General features: G+C 41.6%; 1 protein-coding gene across 2 annotated transcripts in view; it reads right to left on the bottom strand.

Annotated features, from left to right (window-relative positions):
- The window catches only part of svep1 (sushi, von Willebrand factor type A, EGF and pentraxin domain containing 1), an 80,628-nt gene extending 74,718 nt beyond the window's left edge, over positions 1 to 5,910 (bottom strand). The window contains exons 1-3 of one of the 2 annotated variants that reach the window (XM_079669179.1): positions 5,574 to 5,910; positions 5,454 to 5,486; positions 1,908 to 2,424 (exon numbers count right to left, since the gene is read on the bottom strand). In XM_079669179.1, coding sequence (XP_079525305.1) covers positions 1,908 to 2,424; positions 5,454 to 5,486; positions 5,574 to 5,656 — 633 coding nt within the window. In that variant the 5' untranslated portion in view covers positions 5,657 to 5,910. The remainder of the gene's footprint in view (positions 1 to 1,907; positions 2,425 to 5,453; positions 5,487 to 5,573) is intronic. The other variant, XM_079669178.1, reaches the window with a different exon arrangement.
- Positions 5,911 to 21,135: the final 15,225 nt, after the last annotated feature.

Genomic DNA, 21,135 nt, shown 5'->3' with positions numbered 1-21,135 from the left:
CTCTCAGCGGGGATGGATTGGAGGGGAAACCTGCCAAGACTCAGCTCACCTAGACCTACCTCTGTGTCTGTAAAACTGGCCTCATGGGATTTTTGTATTATCTACAAATGCACTTTAAATAGCGACGCATCGTACGATGTTGGCTCTTCCAAGGTTATTTTTAGGAATGTGTGCTCGTTCAGAGTTTAATGAAGGCCTGAAAGACAGAGTTTTTTTTTATAAAATATTTGATTTGATTTTGGGAGACCTTAACCCCTAACCCTAACCCTAACCCTAACCCCTCGCAAAACAACATCAAAATTGCTAATCTAAACAAACGTATTGGCTGGGCCATTTGCCATGGCTGCAGCTCTAGTTTTAAATTGATCAATTCAATTATACCGCTGTTAAACTGATGAGTATTACTGAGTGGAGGGGCATCACTGCACAGCAACACATGTTGTTATCTATCAGTTGTTGAATCACATGAGTGTATCAGAGGGTTTATTACTTCAGTGCACCCAGTCATAACACCTATAATGTGTTTTTGTCAGCAAGCCATGATCTTATCCATTTGTCCTTCCATCTGTGTGGACGCAACAACGACCAGTCGGCTGTCAGCAGGTCTACAGGACCCAGAAGCATCTGAATCCTGTCCTGTGTGTACTTCCAATAATGCTCACTAAGCTTCCAACTGAAGGCAGATCTGAGGCTGAGCGAGGTGTTTACACAGACGAGCCCCGATACCACCAACACGGCTTTTACAGCTGGGCTGTTTGGACTTGACGGATGAACTGTGCCACATGTCCTCGCCTCGGTGCATGTGTGTGTGAGTGCGTGTGTGCGCTGCTGGGTGTCAGGCAGCTCAAATCAACAAACCATAAACAAGCTAACATATTGACCCCCTGTGACCTAGGGTAACCCCACATCCCTCCCAACACATTCACACGTACAACCTGTACTGCCAGTAGGAATACTAAAGTTAAAGGATCATTTGACAAAACCTTATCAGTAATAATGAAGTCATGTATTACCATTAGCTATAAGTGGAGTCAAACTCCCCCAGAAGGCTTGATCTAAACCACATTGCCCACATTTCTGAAAGCAACCAACGACTTTTTGGACTGTCTTGCTACTCGCTCCACTTTATAACCTAATCATTGGTTGCTTCATGCATGCATCAGCGTGTGTGTCTCTGCATGCATGTGCTCAATCTTAATGGTATTTTTTATCACTGGAAACTCCTGAACAATTAGCCAGCAAGCGGCTTCCCCTCGCTACCTGCTGCTGTGTAATTTGGAGGAAGCAGGAGCCGCAACAGCTAGGCTACGCATGGCCTCATTAATGTCAGCCTTAGTGAGCCACAATCACTTCCTCCACACACACACACACATAACTTTATCCTTATGTCTGACCCACCGGTCTGAATTCAAACTGATGCTAAAGGTGTTCTCTTGTGTATGACCTTTTTTGAAATTATTTGACATTGTGTAGAAAAAGATCTGGAAAAAGGGGGCGGGAGGGGGATATGAAATGCCATATTTCCCTTCACCCAAACAAGGGCTGGAACCAATTATTTTCTCGATTGACTGTTTAGTCTATGATGTGATGTAAGAGGTCAAGGGAGGGAAAAAACCAGAGATCCAAACTATACAAAGGTAGGTGGGCTGGTGTGTCTTCAACCTTAGTAAGCCACACACACACACACACACACACACACACACACACACACACACACACACACACACACACACACACACACACACACACACACACACACACACACACACACACACACACACACACACACACACACACACACACACACACACACACACACACACACACACACACACACACACACACACACACACACACACACACACACACACACACACTCTAAGGCACGTTTTATCATCTCGACTCACCGCTGCCCTCTGGAAGGCTCCTTTGGTGTAGGTGCCCCCCCCTCTGTAGTTGATAGCTGGGATCTCCTTGTTGAACAGCGAACACTTGTGCTGGTGGGGCTTGGGCGCCGAGATGTGATCCACCCTGGTCACCACGTGGGTCTTGGATGAGAAGGTGACCAACGCCACCCTCGTGTCCTCCTGCGCCACGGGGAAGTCGGACAGCATCTTGCGTATGAACCTCAGCTCGCTCAGGAAGTTGTTGGCGCCCACGCTGGACGACTCGTCCACCAGGAAGACCATGTCCAGGCAGGAGCTCTTCTCTCGCAGGTCGCGGACGTTCTGCTTGAACGCCTGGCCGAGGCGCTCCACTTTGCTCTCGGCGCTCTCCGACAGGTTGCCGGATGAAGTTGAAGAAGAGGAGGAGGTCAACGAGGGCATCTGACGGGATCTGCGGGACTGTTGTTGGGCGCTGGTCCATACGTCCAGGATGCACAGGGCCAAAAGGCAAGAAGTCCATAATGGTGTTAAAGAGTACCTTTGAGAAAACATAGTGACAGTCAGCACAACACCTGCCCTGGAGAAACGCTCTGTAGAGAAGAAAGAAAATGTGGATCCTGTTTTGAAGAATTCAGTGGATTGAAATATGCACTATGTTAGCGTCCAGGAACATAGCAGATCAACAGCTCAGTGCAAAAGTTCCTCAAAAGCATTGCTGAAAGGATACGAGGATCCTTTTCCTTCAAAATAAGCACATATCCATCTGCTTCTTTTTCTCTCCAGTGGAAGAAAACTCAGGTCCCGTCTGGAAAAGGATTTAAGCTTGCTCGTAAGGTATGTGCCTGCCTGTCTGCAACAACCAAATCTGGCTTTTCCTTGCTTTTTGTGCAGTAAGTGTGTTTTTGTTAAAGCGTGTTCGGAGTGTGTTCCTGCCTCTTCTGTGTGTGTGTCGAGCTGTGCATCAGATCCAAAAACACCCCCGAGCCTCTTCAGTCGTCTTCAGTCCCAGAGTGCTGCCCCTGTGTGACGCTCCTGCCTGCACCGTCAGCCAAGCTGTGAATGCTTGCTCCCCTTTTCTCCCCAAATCATTTAAAAAAAACACATGGAGGAGGAGGGGGAAAAAGGGGGCCGTCCAATCATGGCTGTGAAGAGTCTCTCTCTCTCTCTCTCTCTCTCTCTCTCTCTCTCTCTCTCTCTCTCTCTCTCTCTCTCTCTCTCTCTCTCTCTCTCTCTCTCTCTCCTCTCTCTCTCTCTCTCTCTCTCTCTCTCTCTCTCTCTCTCTCTCTCTCTCTCTCTCTCTCTCTCTCTCTCCTCTCTCTCTCTCTCTCTCTCTCTCTCTCTCTCTCTCTCTCTCTCTCTCTCTCTCTCTCTCTCTCTCTCTCTCTCTCTCTCTCTCTCTCTCGACAGTGGAGTGAGGTTGGATGTCAGTGCAGCGCCTCCACACCGTGCACCTGAAGGTAACATCTCAATGAGATCAAACAGAGTGAGAATGAAAGATGGGACGAAGGGAGGAAACATTAGACAGATTAAAAGCTCAGATTCAATTTAAGGAACATCACACAGACGCAGAGTTTGGAGTTCGTGTGAAATCTCAAAACTGGATCCAAAGCTGTCAAATCGTTTCCTCTCCCTTTCTCTGTTTTATTTTGGTCAAGAAATAAAAGACTTCTTTTTTTAAAAAGATGTATTCTTGCACCACAGGGATTCACACACACTGTGCGGTTTCTCTACGACTCGTCGGTCTCGAATAGGTCTCCCTGTGTCTCCTTCTCTCTGTAACCAAAACAAAGCGGCCCGTGTTACAGAGGCACACTGCGCCTCTTAAAGCCAAGGCCTTCAGATTTACAGCAGAGAGCCCGGCTTCCAAAGGAGCTGCGGAGGTTCATGGTCATGGAGAGGAAAGAAGTTGGGATGTTTGAGAAAAAGAAACGTGAGGGCGAGGAAGATTGAGACTAAAGTAACAAAATGGATATATAACATGACCAAAAGTATGTGGACATCTTTAGAAATGTTTCAGCTATTCGTGATTGTGGAACATCTCCTTCTGAAATTCACAATCTAAAGATAACATTCTTTTGGATGGTTTCTGAATCGCTTTGGTCGGGATTCAACTTTTTTTGTGTATGACCTTTTTCCATTTGACATTGTGTAGACATAGAGTGGAAAAAGAGGATATGAAATACAATATTCCCCCTTCATCTAAACAAAGGCTGCAACCAATTATTTTCCTAGATTAATTGTTGAGTCTATGAAATGACATAAGAGGCCCAGTCTAAACCAGAGAAGAGAAAGCCAGATATGTAAACTATACAAAGGTAGGTGGGCTGTGTGGCCGTTTAGTGTATTAAAAGAGAGGAAGGAAACAAACAGATAAGAAAGATAACGTGAAGTGGAGAGTGATAGGAGGCGTCGGAAACAATAGAAGATGTGAGAGTTGACAGAGGGTGTGTGAGTGTGTTTCCAGTGCAGTCAGTCTTACACGTTAAGCCACAATGACACACAGCTCAGTGTTCATTAGCCAGTGTAAGCCGGGCTCTCTCCGTCTCCCTCTCATTAAACGACACTGGAAACTTCTGCAAAGAGGTGGGAATAGAAAGTAGCGTCATGTCGGCCAGAGAAACTGACTGACACGCAGGAATATAGAGGCTAAAAAAACACACACGCATACTGATAGAGACACACACTCTGGCTCCCACACATGCTGAAAGGGGGATGAGCACAGCTGTGACTTCCTGCTTTTTGGCACTGGAGACTCATCACCAGACTTTCGTGGGGGTCTCAGGGGAGGCTTGTGAATGTGTTTTGATGGGGGGTTGTGTGTTGGTTGCACTGAATACTCCTATATGTACTGTACGAGGCTTCTGCGGCGATATCTGTACACTTTGAGTAAGTTCTATGACGTTCTACAGGGTAGACCTAACCCTAACCTAACCCCCTAAACCCTAACCTACAAAAAGGTGCAAACAAAGACACTGAAGAATTGTTTACCCCGAACCCTAAACAATTTGTACTTCTTCTTCAGAGTTACAAGACATGCGACCACGCTTTTGGAGGAGTCCAAACCATTTCAAATCTAAAGAAAGCAGTGAAACTTGTCATTGCTGAGCGGTATGAAATGAAACAAAGTACAAAAAAGACAGAGCAAATAAGCTTGCTCATTCAGCCTGCCACAGATCACATGTAATGTCTGCCTTTCTTAAATTCCAGACAATTTAAGGAGCTTTTTTTAGATGTGGACTTTCAAAAGCTAAAATGAACACTCTTTTCTAAGGATCTGTGGGAAAGCGTGTAAACACGGGATGAAGGATGTGTGCAAATTTTCACATGCTATGTTTGCAATTGTCAAAAGAAATGAATTAGTGGACAAAACAGAAAAAGAAATGGAATATAAGAGTGCACAGTGAGAAGGTAAGGGTGGTTTTCCCTCTGAGGATGTAGAGCTGTCCCTTGCTCACAAACACTTTGGTAACGCACAATATTGCGTGATCTATGTAGTCTATAAAGATTAAAATATATCCCACAAGAATAAGATGTCGAACACTGAACCTCAAATGTTAAGACACTTACTTTTTCCACACTATTCTTCTCTTTCTTTTCCCTCTGTAAAAGAGAATAACAGGTAAGGAACAGTGTATATCAATTCACACACTTATTCCCTCTAACACACACTCACACGTGATCTCTCACCTGTGTGAGATCACCTGACAGCAGACTGGAGGAGCGTTAACAGTAGCTACAGGTGACAACACATTCCTCGTATTTCTTGGCATTTCTGGCCTAAAGCATGAAGCACTTATCTCAGAAGTCTTTCCAGAACATTCCTTCACAGCTCAGTTTGATTTCCAATCAGATTTAATTTGGTTCCTGTGTGATCTCAGAGAAACACCTACACTGAACTGGATCCACACATTGGGCTCCAGTCCCTACTTTAAGTGGATTTCAACTAAAGCTAGGTATTCTGTTAGATGTATTGATTGGTTGTACAAGTTTCCATTCCTTTCATATCTTTGGGTCGTTAAGATTTGCTAATTTCCTCTGTTTTATGAAATGCTTAATTGAAAGTATTCTGGTTTTTGCCTGCTGCTCAGACAACAAGACATTTGATAGTGTCAATTTGGGGTTTATAGGAAACTGTAATGTTGTTTTTTGTAACAATTGTATGGCTTTTAATGCACCAAATCATTGATAGAAGAAAAAAACAGACAGATACATCATATGTTTGTACATTTGTATCTTCATTTTACTTATTGTTGTTGTTAATCTACAGTTTTTGTAGCATGTTTTGTCTTTGGAGCTTGCTGTGTATTTGAACTACAACTGTGAACTACAATTCCCATGAGAGGACGCAGATTAAATAAATCAGGTGAGCTTGATTTGAATTAATTAGCAGCTGTGTTTCTCTTTTGTTTTACGTTTTTGTTCATGGTGGGCTTTACTTCAAAATATGCCCCTGATTTGCTAGGAAAGTGAAAAAATAGACAACGGACAATTTCGTCAGTTTACCTAACAATGAGAAGCAGTATCTTGCTGTTAAAACTGGAATTGCCATGCAGGATAGACTGGGAGGGAAATAATCCTTTATAAATTGCATTAAAGGCTTGTCATCATTTGTAAATGTTGCAGAGTTTGTAAAACAACCGAAAGGAGCCACAACAGACATTAAACAACAAAGCTTTCACTCTTTAACGAGCCCGTTCACCGCATTTAGTTAGCTCAACAGTGTTAATTAGCTCCTTAATTAGCTTAGCAGCGCCAGGCTAATTTAAACTCTACAGAGCCTGGCTAACCGCCTGTACTTGAAATGAACTATGAATGGAAAACCAAACCACTTCGATACGTTTGTTCATGTCTTTTAACAGTATGACGTTAAATAAGAGCTGACTCACCGTTAACTCACACAAGAGACATTTTTTCCAGTCGGTCTCTACACTGAGGTCACACTGCCCTCTACCGGTGGCTGTGTATCATTACAACACAGGTGTGTGGGATGCTCTGACGCATTTCCGCCGCTAGATGGCGCACTTATATAAAACCTGTGTTAAGGCTTATATGAAGAAGTGAGTAAGTAATTTGACTTTATTCATCAAGAGTAATTTAAAAACATTTATTTTCAGTCAATAACATTAAAAGTTGCAAATACAGTTTAAATAAAACAAACAGTTTACATCTTACAAAAATAAAAATTACGAAAAACCAACCATTAACAGAGTGAGGGTCTATTCAAGTATCGTAAACAAGTCAAATAATGAGAGGTTTCAGGACGTTTCTTTCCTTTGATCATCCATTGAGTGAGGCTTAACCCTTAAGATATTTGCATTTATGTATGAAGTGTTTGCTGAGAAGATGATTAAATACAACTCTTTAGAAAAAAGCATGAAATCCTTCATTGATGAACATTCAAGGATTAATGCTACAAAAGGAAAACATGACAGTTCTTACAGATGTTTATCTTTCAAGTAGTCCAGCATTACTGATGTATGAGATCCCGAGGGCCCTTTGCAAGAAAAGGTATTAAAAGAAAATGCACTCAGACAAAAGGGCATACAGTATACACAGATTGTGTTTCTTTATGAGTGGACTATCATTACTATTAATGTGGTAGCTGCTCGATGTGAAGCTATTTCGAAAACTCGGACATTTGACAATCATATTTACATTATTTGTAGACGTAACTTGCAGTATGTATGTATGTATAGCAAGTTGTTTAACATACATTCTTTTTTATTACAAATAAGGAAAGGGGGGCTCTTGTTTATGCTATTTAGTTTTTTGCTGCATACCAACATTTTTATTTCAGTTATTGTGACCAATCAAATTATATAGGGTTTTATCACACCCTAATGTTGTTATTGTGTGTGTGTGTGTGTGTGTGTGTGTGTGTGTGTGTGTGTGTGTGTGTGTGTGTGTGTGTGTGTGTGTGTGTGTGTGTGTGTGTGTGTGTGTGTGTGTGTGTGTGTGTGTGTGTGTGTGTGTGTGTGTGTGTGTGTGTGTGTGTGTGTGTGTGTGTGTGTGTGTGTGTGTGTGTGTGTGTGTCAGAATGCAAATGTAAGGGAGTGCTCACCAAAAGGGGGAAGTCACATACTGAGTGCACATGACTCACATCTGCTGAATGCCAGACATCAGGTTTTGCTCTGCTTGGTACTAGTTTAATCAATTAACTCAGCAGAGGTGCTATTTTGCAAGAGTTAGTGCCTCTCTTGTCTGTGACATTTCATTTCCTGCCGTGCAATATGACTGTTCCCTAGAGTTGGGCATCCATAGTAGATAAAGTATGGAAGCCCGTTAATGACAGCATTGAAAACAAGGTCATACATCTGCAGTCAAAGGTCCCATTGTATTGTTGTTTTATTAGGTTAAATTATTATTATGTAATACCTAACTAGCTTTTAGATGCCTCAGTCTATTAAGGTCTGTCTCTTCCTTTTTTTGCCAATTATTTTTCTTTTTTTCTTGCTATTTTAAAAGCTATTCATTCAGTCTTGGCACTGCAGGTTATAACCCTCACTTGAATTTGGGCTGATCCAATATTTTATAATTGGGATATTCTCATATTGTTTTGTCGTTCATATTCACCTTGATTCATAATATTCTTCGCTGGCACTGGTAAAGACTGCAATTAAATAAGTGTCCGTTGGTCCTATTATTCCTCTAAAGTCTGTTGTGCTTGAACAGCTGCACAGAGATCCTCTTTTCACATCTTTGATGCGCTTCCTCTTTTAGGATATTGTTATGTTTCATTGCTGTTCAACCAATTGCCCGCTAGGGAAAAATAAAGTCAGCTCTGATTGATCGAGACAAAATGTGATAATATCAGGACATGAGCAATTCCTTTTGAAGCATTTGTATTCTCAAGTGCTCAGAAAGAAAGACATTTGTGAGAGCAGCTTTTCCCCACATGTGAGTCTGATTGAAAACAGCTTGTATTTTCTCCTGATAGTTTTTATCATCAATAAATCTCTGCTGACAGATGTGCACGGTCAAGCCTGACACAGTGATAAACAGCAGCTTGTTGTGTTAGCGTCCAGAATATCAATACGTCTGCATAATCAGAATGCAGCGTGCATCTTATGAAGCTGTGTATTCATTTATATCTGTGTGTGTGTTTGTGGAAGTGATAGAAAGCTGTGTCAGGTGGCAGTGGCTTTATGTGTAGCTGAGACTATTTATAGTCTGGGCTGCACTCACAAGCAGAATCAATATTTTATAAGTCCAACCAGTCTGCAAGAAAGTGACGTCCTTGGGGTAGAGAAATCGACCGCACACACTCGCAGATTTATCATCCTTTACTGAACACACACACCACGATTTAAAACTGTGCCATAGTCAGTCATGTGATCTTCTCATAGTGCAGACATATTGGGGTTATGTAGCCACCAAGGTCGCAGTAAATCAATACACAAGATATTTGTATATCAGATGTGTTTTCTTGTCACCCAAGATTGTGATACATCATCAAAAATCAGTAGCCATTGTACTTTAAGATTGCCGCTAGTAATCAATCACTCAGCCATCAAACAGAATCTAATTACAGCAACATATGCATTCATAACAGGCGCTAAGGCATCTTATGGTGTCTAACCTTTAATGTCCCCTGCCTCACATTCACAGTTCACAGTCCTGCCGGCCACTGGAGAGACTATTTGTTAAGTTTCTTTCCACTTACGCATCTATATGTGCTCAACCGATCAGTATTACTGTAAAAAGACAGATACATGCACAAAAACACACACACTAAGAGCTTAGAGAGACAGAAAGGAAGCGTCCTCGTGGGAAAGGTCCACAAAGAAATGTGTCAGATTCTACACCTTCACAAGAGCGATAGATCATGTAGTACACACACACATACAGTACACACACACACACACACACACACACACACACACACACACACACACACACACACACACACACACACACACACACACACACACACACACAACAAATACAGTCAGCACACCAACTCAAACTCAGCCTATACTGTGAAATGGGTCTTTTTTAATTCAGAAAAAGCTAAAATTCTCAGCTTTTTACTTCATCCCACCATCTTCCTCAGCTGAGTCAATAACATGTCCTTTCAAAGAGAGCTCACTGTTGCATCATACGCTTTGATGAAGCCCTCCCAAACTATGTCCGCAACTTTGGCGCTTTTATTAGTGGTCAAATTCACCAAAGATCATCCAAACATGAGTTGACTCACTGGATACATGTTAGTTGAAATATTACAGGTACTTAAACTAGACTTTGACATATACTCCAATAATTACACAGGTTCTTAAAGTCACCCTCAGGCATTTACCGTTTCTGTTTTATTGAGTTAAAGTCGGGCAATCAAACACAATCATAATTTAATCAAATGTTCCTAAAGTTATAGAGAGGCGAAGTCCCGCCCATCTACTTCCGACCCATGGGACCTTATTTCGGAAAAATAATGTATTGAAGTCAATTGGGAGAGAAAGATTATCTTTCGATCCCGTTTGAATTGTGCCACGAATTACACATGTGATGTTTGTCTATCTTAACAAATTATTTCCATATCAAAAAAGTCACAGTTTGTCTTAAAACTGTTGAAATATAAGACTATGAAAAATATGCAACTAGATAGACTACAAATCCCAGAATCCCGGTCCCGCATGCTGGCTCTTACAGAACCGACTAACTCCCCTTGTGTGTACAAGACTGTCTCAGAAAATTAGAATATTGTGATAAAGTTCTTTATTTTCTGTAATGCAATTAAAAAAACAAAAATGTCATACATTCTGGATTCATTACAAATCAACTGAAATATTGCAAGCCTTTTATTATTTTAATATTGCTGATTATGGCATACAGCTTAAGAAAACTCAAATATCCTATCTCTAAATATTAGAATATCATGAAAAAGTATACTAGTAGGGTGTTCAACGAATCACTTGAATCGTCTAATTAACTCGAAACACCTGCAAGGGTTTCCTGAGCCTTGAAAAACACTCAGCTTGGTTCAGTAAACTAAATCACAAGTATGGGGAAGACTGCTGATCTGACTGCTGTCCAGAGGACCGTCATTGACACCCTCCATCAGGAGGGTAAGACACAAAAAGAAATTTCTCAAAGAGCAAGCTGTTCACAGAGTGCAGTTTCAAAGCACATCCACAAAAAGTCTGTTGGAAGGGGGAAATGTGGCAGGAAACGCTGCACAACCAAGAGAGATGACCGCAGCCTTAACAGCATTGTGAAGAAGAGTCGCTTCCAGAATTTGGGGGAGCTTCAAAGACAGTGGACTGAAGCTGGAGTCCAGGTATCAAAAGTCACTGTTCACAGACGTGTCCGGGAAATGGGCTACAATAGCCGTATTCCCATGGTCAAGCCACTTCTGAACTCAAGACAACGGAAGAGGCGTCTGACTTGGGCTAAGGAAAAGAAGCACTGGACAGTTGCACAGTGGTCCAAAGTCCTCTTTTCAGACGAAAGCAAGTTTTGTATTTCATTTGGAAGTCAAGGCGCCAGAGTCTGGAGAAAGGCTGGAGAGGAGCAAAATCCAAGTTGCTTGAAATCCAGTGTGAAGTTCCCACAGTCAGCGATGGTTTGGGGAGCCATGTCAGCTGCTGGTGTTGGTCCACTGTGTTTCATCAAGCCCAGAGTAAATGCAGCTGTGTACCAAGAGATTTTAGAGCACTACATGCTTCCGTCTGCTGAAAAGCTCTATGGAGATGAGGAATTCATTTTCCAGCATGATCTGGCACCTGCCCACAGTGCCAAAACCACCAGTAACTGGTGTACTGACCATGGCATTACTGTCCTCGATTGGCCTGCAAATTCCCCTGACCTGAACCCCATAGAGAATATGTGGGGTATTGTGAAGAAGAAGCTGAAAGACACCAGACCCAACAATGCTAATGAGCTAAAGGCCGCTATTGAAGCATCCTGGGCATCCATAACACCTCAGCAATGCCACAGGCTGATTGCCTCCATGCCACGCCGCATTGATGCAGTAATCCGTGCAAAAGGATTCCCAACCAAGTACTGAGTGCATTAATGGACATTTTCAAATGTTTGATTGTGTTTTGCTGTTATAAATCTTTTTTTTTTACTTGGTCTGAGGAACTATTCTAATTTTTTGAGATAGGATATTTGAGTTTTCTTAAGCTGTATGCCATAATCAGCAATATTAAAATAATAAAAGGCTTGCAATATTTCAGTTGATTTGTAATGAATCCAGAATGTATGACATTTTTGTTTTTTTAATTGCATTACAGAAAATAAAGAACTTTATCACAATATTCTAATTTTCTGAGACAGTCCTGTATGTGCAGCTCTCAACATGCCCAGACTTGCAGTGATTTTCACCTCGTTTAATACTTTTCGCCTCATTCTCAAAGAAAGAAGTGAAATGTGCCAACGTGACGGCCGTCTTGGTGTGTGTTGCGATACGGGAGATGTAGTTCATTGAGCGGTTTCACACAAAAAAAAGTGTTACTTCACAGTTTTGCGACGATTTTTTTGACTTGCAAAATTATCTTCTAAATTGACAAACATCATATGTGTAATTCATGACAAAATTCAAACGGTATCGAAAGATGATCTTTCTCTCGCCATTGACTTCAATACATACTTTTTCCGAAATAAGGGCCGTTCCTCAATCGCGAGGATGCTTGCTTGGTAGCACATGTCTTCCGAGTCACTTCCTCCAGAAGCTAGGCAAGAATCCTTCCTGGCATTCGGAAAACGAAGAGTGGAACAGGCTAGCAAGTGTGCGTCATATGAGAGACCCCGCCTTACATTTTCCGCCACAGATTTGGGGAAATTGGTCCGTGCGCAAAGCATTGTGGGGATTTGAAGGACGCGAAGTCTACCCATGTGCAGCCTCGAAATTACCCCCAAACCAAGGTCGCGGCCTCGGTGGAATGCCAAGTATTCTGGAGATTGGAACAGTCCTTCGGCGGCACTCGAGGACGTAGTATCCTTGAAATATTGGCTTGGAAGCCAGTTTCCTCGAGATTGAGGCCGTTTCTCAATCGCAGACAACTGTTGTGGCACCTGGGGGTCGCTCGATTGGTACACATTGACATTTGGACATCTGCGCGAAAAATACTCACAATACACATATGTGTTTCGGATACACAACTAGTGCTGCGTACCGGTACGCCGAACCGGTACTGGACTTGTAAAAAGTTTCGGTTCAAGTCCGGTTAAAACCGGAACGTCGGGAACCGGTACTTACGTATATTCTCCTTTTTATTCTAAACCATCTAAAAACCTTCCATAGATCGAGAAATTTGTGCTGAGAAAAGACGAAAAACATTGTTTTGATGTGGCGGCCATAACTGAGAAAAGACGAAAAACATTGTTTTGGCTTCTGATATGGCGGCCATAACTGAACTCCCAAAGTCTCGCAAAATATCGCAACTGCTCGCGAGATCTGTGTGACGTCAAGGGAAGCTGGCTTAGACATAGTGGACACTGACAGCGTGGGATGCTGGTTGCCATATTTGGTAGTGTAGCTTACTGACAGCATGGGATACTGGTTGCCATATATGGTACTGTAGCTAAGCTAACTCCTTTGTATGTATGGTGATATAGTGTCTGCCGAAAGAGCAACACTTCACCCAGACAATGTCAATATGCTGTTGTTCTTCAACAAGAACACATAGACTTGTACTCTTGCATATTGAGTCTTGTATGTACATCACTATGTATGTAGTTGTGTTGTGTAGTTAGTAACACATGTAGAGTTCTAGAAAAGACATGGTGTAGACACAAGTTGGAAGGGGGCACAATAAACCTGACGAGTTTGAATTTGAGTTGATTATGAGTTTATTTTCAATTGATAATTAGCTCAATAAGTTCACTTTAGTTACTCACACAACTTGACACAAGTCCGGACTTATAAGTCCGGACCTGAACCTGAACTTCTGGACTTGAGTCCGGACCTGAACCTGAATGTGAGTCCAGGTACACAGCACTATACACAACATCAAAGAACCACACTGTCAGATGCACTTCTATCTTTCTCTCTGTCTGTTTCCTATTGCTTTTTAAAATGAGAGGAAGCAGGTGGAAAAAGAAAGGACAGAGTAGAGAAAGGGGGGAAAAGAAAAGAGGAATAAACAATAAGAGCAGAAAGAGGGGAGGGAGATCCTATGATATATATAGATGGAGGTGGGGAGAGGGAGAGAGTCAGATGAGGAGTTTATTTCTTGAGGCAGTGTGAACTGGATTCAGCCAGACGTCCATAAAAAACCGCCCCGACCAGGCACCGCTGAGGCCCCCCCCCCCCTCAGTGGGGCCTGGTCGGGGCGGTTGAATATTAGAATACACACACTAGTGAAAAGAGGATACAGTATGTGCTGTCTTGTGAAAAACACTCAGATCGTGTGTGTTTCTCGCTTCCCTGAAACAGGAAGTAGTGTTTTGGAGGAACTTAAAGACACTCAGCTGCTGGCTCAGCTGATCAGGATTACTGCTCTGTCAAATCCCTTTTATTCTTAAGGATTGTCTACTGCTAGTTTTTAGTAGTAAAGAAACATAGACAGAATTGAGGGAGATCCAGGAAAACATTTAAAATCTGTGTTGTTTTGGTCTATATTGTGTTTTCTTGCGTAACTGCGTGTGCATCCTCAGCATATCTTTAGAAGGCATTGTTCCAATCATGATCAGATGAAGTTTAAAATAGATGTTCTTTGTCCCAGTGGGACCCTGCCATAATGGGAATGATGATTCTGAAAAGTTATATAAAGGATCTGGGTAAACAAAGCGCCGGATAAGACACATTGAGGGAGTCAGCTGTTGTGCCTGCAGAGGTGTAACTCAGTGCGAGACGGCGGGCTCCAGCTGAGACGTAAACAAAGAGATCCAAAATCATGATGATGTAACATCTTTTGATTTACAAATGGTTTTAGTTCATCAGAGGCGCATTTCCCAAAGGAAGGGATGAAAAAAAGGAACAAAAGCAAAGTAATAATAATGACAAGACCAACAACAACCCTGGTAACGGATTCCTTTTTCCTAGAAAGGCACTCCGAGAACAGCAACCCCTCCAAAGCTGTGCCCCCAATGGAGAAGCAGCCGTGCAGCCGCCCCCTCATGCGGAGCAACTCCAAAATATCATATATGTTCTTCCTTGAAACATGTTTTACATTTCCACCAAGTTTCATGACATTTTGGCCAGTACTTTTTCCTTGTACTACCTAAAAACAGACAAATAGAAACACAAACCAAACCGTAAACACATCTCCTTGGTGGTTGTAAAGCATGATTTGTGCAGCTTTAAGGTGTGTCGATTGTTCGTTGATGAAAACCAACAAATTCCTGAAACGGAACATAAATATTTCTAAAACTCGTATAGAAAAAACTAAAGATTTAAAGTCCTTTTTAAATGTGGAATTTGAATGTTCATTTAATCTTTTGATAAGCTTTAAATGACATCTTTAACGTCAAATTCAAATACACAAGTGTATCATTGCACAACAACAACATATGCAAAACATCATTACCTAATTAGCTATACCGAAAGTGAACAAGTTTAGGGGGGTGATCTCCGCATGTCTTCTCGAACACATTGTCCTAAGAACTCATATGTTTCTGGGAACATGGTAAACACAAGGCTCAAGTTACCCCCCTCCCCCCCTCCCCCTCATACTCACGCGCCCCCTTCCACTTGTCCTCCTCCTCCAGCCCTTCAATCACTTCTTTCTAGTACCTCTTTGTACTCTCTTCGGTATTTCCTCCAACTCTCCCTATAAATTCACACATTCCTCCTTTTCTCGAAGAGGTCACAAACGTCTACACTTTCACAAACATTCCCCCCCCCCCCCCCCCCAGACCTCCCCTTCTCCATCCCCTCTCTCTGTTCCCCCCCCCTTCTTGAGCAACCCCATCTTATGTTTCTGCCAATAAATAAGATAAGAATAAACAGTATGTCATATTACCGACCCCCCCCCCCCCCCCCCCCAGTGGAAAGCTGTGCAGATGGGGTTAGCTTGTGTACAAAACTGCAAAATATTCACATTCAAGTATTAAATTTGATGGGGAGAAGCGCCGACATGCTTGTTAGTCCCTTTTCTTTGGTCTTATATTGGTTCTTTTTCGGGGTTTGTGCCATCTAATAGGGATCTGTTTGTCATTACAAGGTAACACTATGTTCTAGGATTATTTTTGGTTATGATTCAGTGGCTCCGCCTCCTTCTCCTCCTCCTGATATCATCCTTGAGCTGGGTTTGAGCGCACAGAGCTTTGTTCTACTGTATAGGCATAATCAAATAACAGAAAGGATCATTTCTCACACTGTGTTGTAGTGTGTGTGCAAACCTGCAACCTTTTTTCCGAGAAAAAGTTAAATGGGCATGTGCAGGACATGTGGATGATTACATTTACTGTTTCCAAAGGGATATTGCTGTCAATCAATGTGCAGAAGCTGAGTTAAATGCAATAAAGGAAACCCTAAAATACATTCTGAAGTAATTAACAACATCTGTCATCCCATTAAAACCACGTCAGTCTAACAATAGCTCTGACGCTTTCATCAAACTTTCATTATTGGGGAAGAAGCACCTCCCTGATTTAATATGCAAGTGCGCTGCAGATTGATCTCATCACTCATACCTTATTTCCTTTGTCTTGATCTTTGTCCTTATTCAGCTGGTTTCCGTGACAGAGGACAACATCTGGAGTGAAAAGGGAAATGTTATAGGACATTTAAGCATTAATAGATTAAAAGAAAAACCCACTTCACATTAGTTTAGTTCATTTCAATAGATATGACATTATATCTCACAATCTAAACACACTTCATCATCTGTACTTTCAAAGTAAACCACAACATATTGATCTTATTCTTGTAATTATTATTATTACTTATTGTGTCTTGTATAAGTCATTGTAAGTCCTCCAAATTAGATGAGGATGTATTTGTTCTCCATGATTCCATGAATGTCACAAACGAGTGTTTTCGTTCTTTGTTCAGGAAGTCATAATTACATTGTTGCCCCTTTGTTAATAAACTAAGAACATGCTCGTGATTCTGTAGATGTGTCACTTTCTGATACAAGAACCACCTACTGTACAGTCCCATCCTGATGGTTATTATTGTAACACGCGTTACCGTAAATGGAAACCGTAATGTTCCGACATGTTGACTGTGTGAGAGATCTCTGTAAGCAGAGAGCCGAGCAGCTCAGTCCATTAGTGAGATGAGTCTGGCCCGGTTCCAGGTTCTTACTCTGGGTTTATCAGGAGGGATGTCGGCATCATTCTGCTCCCACGTCTGTTATGGGAAAGAATCCAATAGTGTGTCCTTCTTGGTTTTAACTAGCAGAAATCTGCCCTCTTTCATCTCTTTTAATTAGCTTCTGACCAAAGTGAGATTTTGACAGTTTAGGGCCTTGAAAAATGTTATATGACTTAGTCTTCATCACATGATGCATGTGCAGAAATACCTAAAAATAAAAAAGGTATTATGTGCTAATTCAGAAAATATCTTGATGCTGAAAGCAGAGTATGGGAACATCAGCTTCTACAAGATGAAGAAACCACAATTTGGATTTATGAAAGGCAAGGCAAGGCAAGTTTATTTATACAGCACCTTTCAACACAAGGCAATTCAAGGTGCTTTACAAAAATGAAAGACATTCAGACAAAGGCATTTAAAAACAGTAAAAGATAATAAAAGAAACATTAAAATAAAAAATACATGAATAAAAAGTACATGAATAAAAAGTTACAGCACAGTTTAAGATATGAATAGTTCACATAGAAGTTCCACTTTACTGATGAACACAACGGCTCAGTTTCAATTAAAAGCAGCGACAAAAAGATAAGTCTTCAGCCTGGATTTAAAAGTATTAAGAGTTGCAGCGGACCTGCAGGTTTCTGGGAGGTTTCAGAAAGAGCAAAAGTTATGCCTGAACATTTCCAAATATGGACCATTAAGGGCAAATCTAAACATTTTGGGAAATAGGCTATTTATTTTCCTTGTTGCTGAGGGTTGGATTAAAATATTGATAACACACACTCATTTGTTTGTCAAGTCAAACACACGACTGCAGCCTGGAGCTGGTTAGCTTAGCTTAGCATACTGGGGGGAAAACACCTAGCTCTGTCCGAAAGTAACAAAATCCCAAATTGCTTTAAAACATTTTGTGGTTATTTCTTCCTAGGCAAGTTTGGTCTTCTGGTAGATACATTAAATATGTATTATCTTAATGCAAGTTGTATTTTTTCCCAAATCAAACACAGATACTGCTTTAAACGTATTTCTGGTGTGCCAGCCATCCCTGTTGGTGTTATGGTCCGGTCCCTGCATCTCCCCGCCTGGAACCAGAGCCATTACCTCCGTGTTTGCATGTTATTGTTCCAATTTTCCAGCCGCTGAGCAGCAAACAACCTGAAATTGCAGGGTTACTCATTAACGGCCTTATCTGGATGATCTCCATGCCTTACACCACCCAATCTGTCACCTGCACAAGAGGCAGTGTGTGTGTGTGTGTGTGTGTGTGTGTGTGTGTGTGTGTGTGTGTGTGTGTGTGTGTGTGTGTGTGTGTGTGTGTGTGTGTGTGTGTGTGTGTGTGTGTGTGTGCGTGCGTGCGTGCGTGCGTGCGTGCGTGCGTGCGTGCGTGCGTGCGTGCATGTGTGCGTGCGGACATATTTCACGTATGTTTTCAGAGGATTACGCCAGCCTCCATGTGATGGAAAGGTAGAATGTGTGTGTGAGAGGTGATGACCGGAAGTAATGTTCAGAGTTGAATCCAGTTATCAAACCTGCATTTTAGGAACATCGTAACTCCAATTAAGGTGATTTCAATGTTTTAACCTTGTATAATTGAGGCTAATAAAGTTTTTCATTGAAACGACTGTGTGGGAATACAGGTATTGTTTGTGTCCCACGTGCACGTCCTCCACACACAGCTGTGCAAAAGTGTGTGCCGCTATCAGAGTACAGGCCCAGGGTCAGCTTTACACTGATAAACTCCCAGTAACAGCTGGCTCAGAAAACGCTTGTAAAGTTCAAACCACATGCCATTTCTCCAACATCTGACATATGACAAAAGATTCTCGGATATGACTTCCTGAATCTGAATCCTCAGTGCTCTCCTCCAGCTAAATAGTATAGCATTCATATAGCATAGCAAAATTAGCCTCCAAAGCCCTGATTTTTACAAACTTGGTATTTCTGCTGTTAAGTTTCAGCTGACCGGAGAAGATGTATTGATTTTTTTTCAACACTGATTGGAGTATTTGTTGCAACTTAAAAGCCAATCAATCAATGCACATCTTAAATAATCAGTATTCCCTTCCCCTTAATCTCAACATTTTTCTTGTTCAAACAAAAGTAATATGGTCCGTGTCCCAAAACTATTACCTATTTATTTGATCAAAGCCCTTTTCCTGCTGTAATTAGACAATGGTGCAATAAGAAGCAGTCTAATCTAATCGAGCAAACAATGCAAATGGCGGTTTGGATGCAATCAGCACGTAGGGCAAAACCATTTCCATCAACTATCAACACTATCACAACCAAATCATGACATTATGATTGGTCAGAAAGCCTTAGGTGTTTTGATCAGCAGAGAATGGTGGACATTTTCTGAAATCAGGTCAAACGTTCATGGTTTAATATGGTTAAAAATATGGAAAATAATTTAAATGTTGGTGCTTTGACTTTAATGTAACCTTGATCGAGGAAATTCTATCATTTAAGCTTTTTATCCCCCCATTGTTCCCCCATTGAATTGTTTCATTCAAACATCTTAAGTAGCCTAAAAGAGCCAAACTAAAGTATTTCACATTCACATTTCAGTATTTCTCTGGTTTAATATTGCCATGCAGTTAGAGTGAACACCTCACAACATAAGGAAGCTTTGAAAGGAAGCTTTTACCCTCATTTCCACCACATCAATACACCAAAACCAGGCTGCATTTGCTGACCGATTTCAAAATAAAAATTCTTGTAGGTGTTGCACACCAGCAAAATGTCAACAAACTGGCCCGCTGACCTGTTTCCTAATGGTCAAGCATGTGTACTGTGAGTGAGCAGTGTGTACACCTTCCTGCCTCACTGACCAGGTACACTTAGTGATAACCAAACCTTTCCAATGTTGTCCAGATTTAGTGGCACAAGCATGAAAGCTGCCTTTCAGTGTAGTCTTTTGAGGAGAGTCAGGTGAACTTGTTTTGCTCACTTAGTGTGTGTGTGTGTGTGTGTGTGCGTGTGTGTGTGGGTGTGTGTGTGTGTGTGTGTGTGTGTGTGTGTGTGTGTGTGTGTGTGTGTGTGTGTGTGTGTGTCTCTCAGTCTCTCAGTTTTTCTGAGATTATTAGTTATGTAACTGCTGCCTTTTGTTCAGCGCTCACTATCATGAGTGAACAGTTGTTCAGGAAGCATAGGGTCTCTCAGGTGAATCTGAGGTTTCCTATGAAATCTCAGATGCTGATAAAGCTAAATGTGTCGGACATGAACTGAAGGACTCGGGTTCAAGGCCCCTCGCCCTAACAGCTGGAGAAGCCTTGAGCAAAATGCAAAACCTATCAGTAACAGCTGTAATCTATATCGTGGTGATACAGAAAGTGAACAGGAAGTTAGATGTAATCCCAGGGGGGAGGTACACTGAAGTACACTTAATTGAAGTATATACTTATATGGCAACTTGATTGACATACTAAAAGTGTGCTATTTTCAATGTACTACAAATATTGTATATCTTAAATGCTATTGGAGATATTCTTCATGCATTCAAGTTGTGCTATTTAGAGACACTATTAAGATGCAGTAAAATAAACTTAAGTAATCACTTTTTTTGCTTATATGTACTTTAATAATGTACATTTTTACTCTAAGTATACCTTAATCCCCTTTTAGATAACTATACTGATTAATAACTGTTTAGCTGAACATGTTTTACTTCAATATATTTAAGTACAATTCAGTAGTGACTCAAGATCGAAAAGTAGAAGTACTTTCTCATACCATAGGCATATAAAAAACAACCTATACTATCAGAATGGGTTTGGGAATAGTGTTAGTACATATGGATGGAAACGCATCAGCAGTCTCTCATCATAGTGACTTGCAGGGCTAAAAATAGACTGGCCTCTGCTGCATCTTGAATATTAAGTGTGAATGAATGAGAAAACCTCTGTGCCTGTGTGTGAGTAAATAAAGCAAAAGGGTGAGAGAACAAGAAAGAGAGAGAAAGGCAGATGCAACCTAGGCTGCCATGTTTGGGGATTTCTGTCAGTGGAAGATGTACAGTGGAGCAGCAGCAGCGGGAGGAACAGCTGA

Source organism: Notothenia rossii (assembly GCF_949606895.1).
Source record: "Notothenia rossii genome assembly, chromosome: 3".
Lineage (NCBI taxonomy): Eukaryota > Metazoa > Chordata > Actinopteri > Perciformes > Nototheniidae > Notothenia > Notothenia rossii.
Note: the sequence above shows the minus strand (reverse complement) of the source record. Positions and strands in the feature narration are given on the sequence as shown.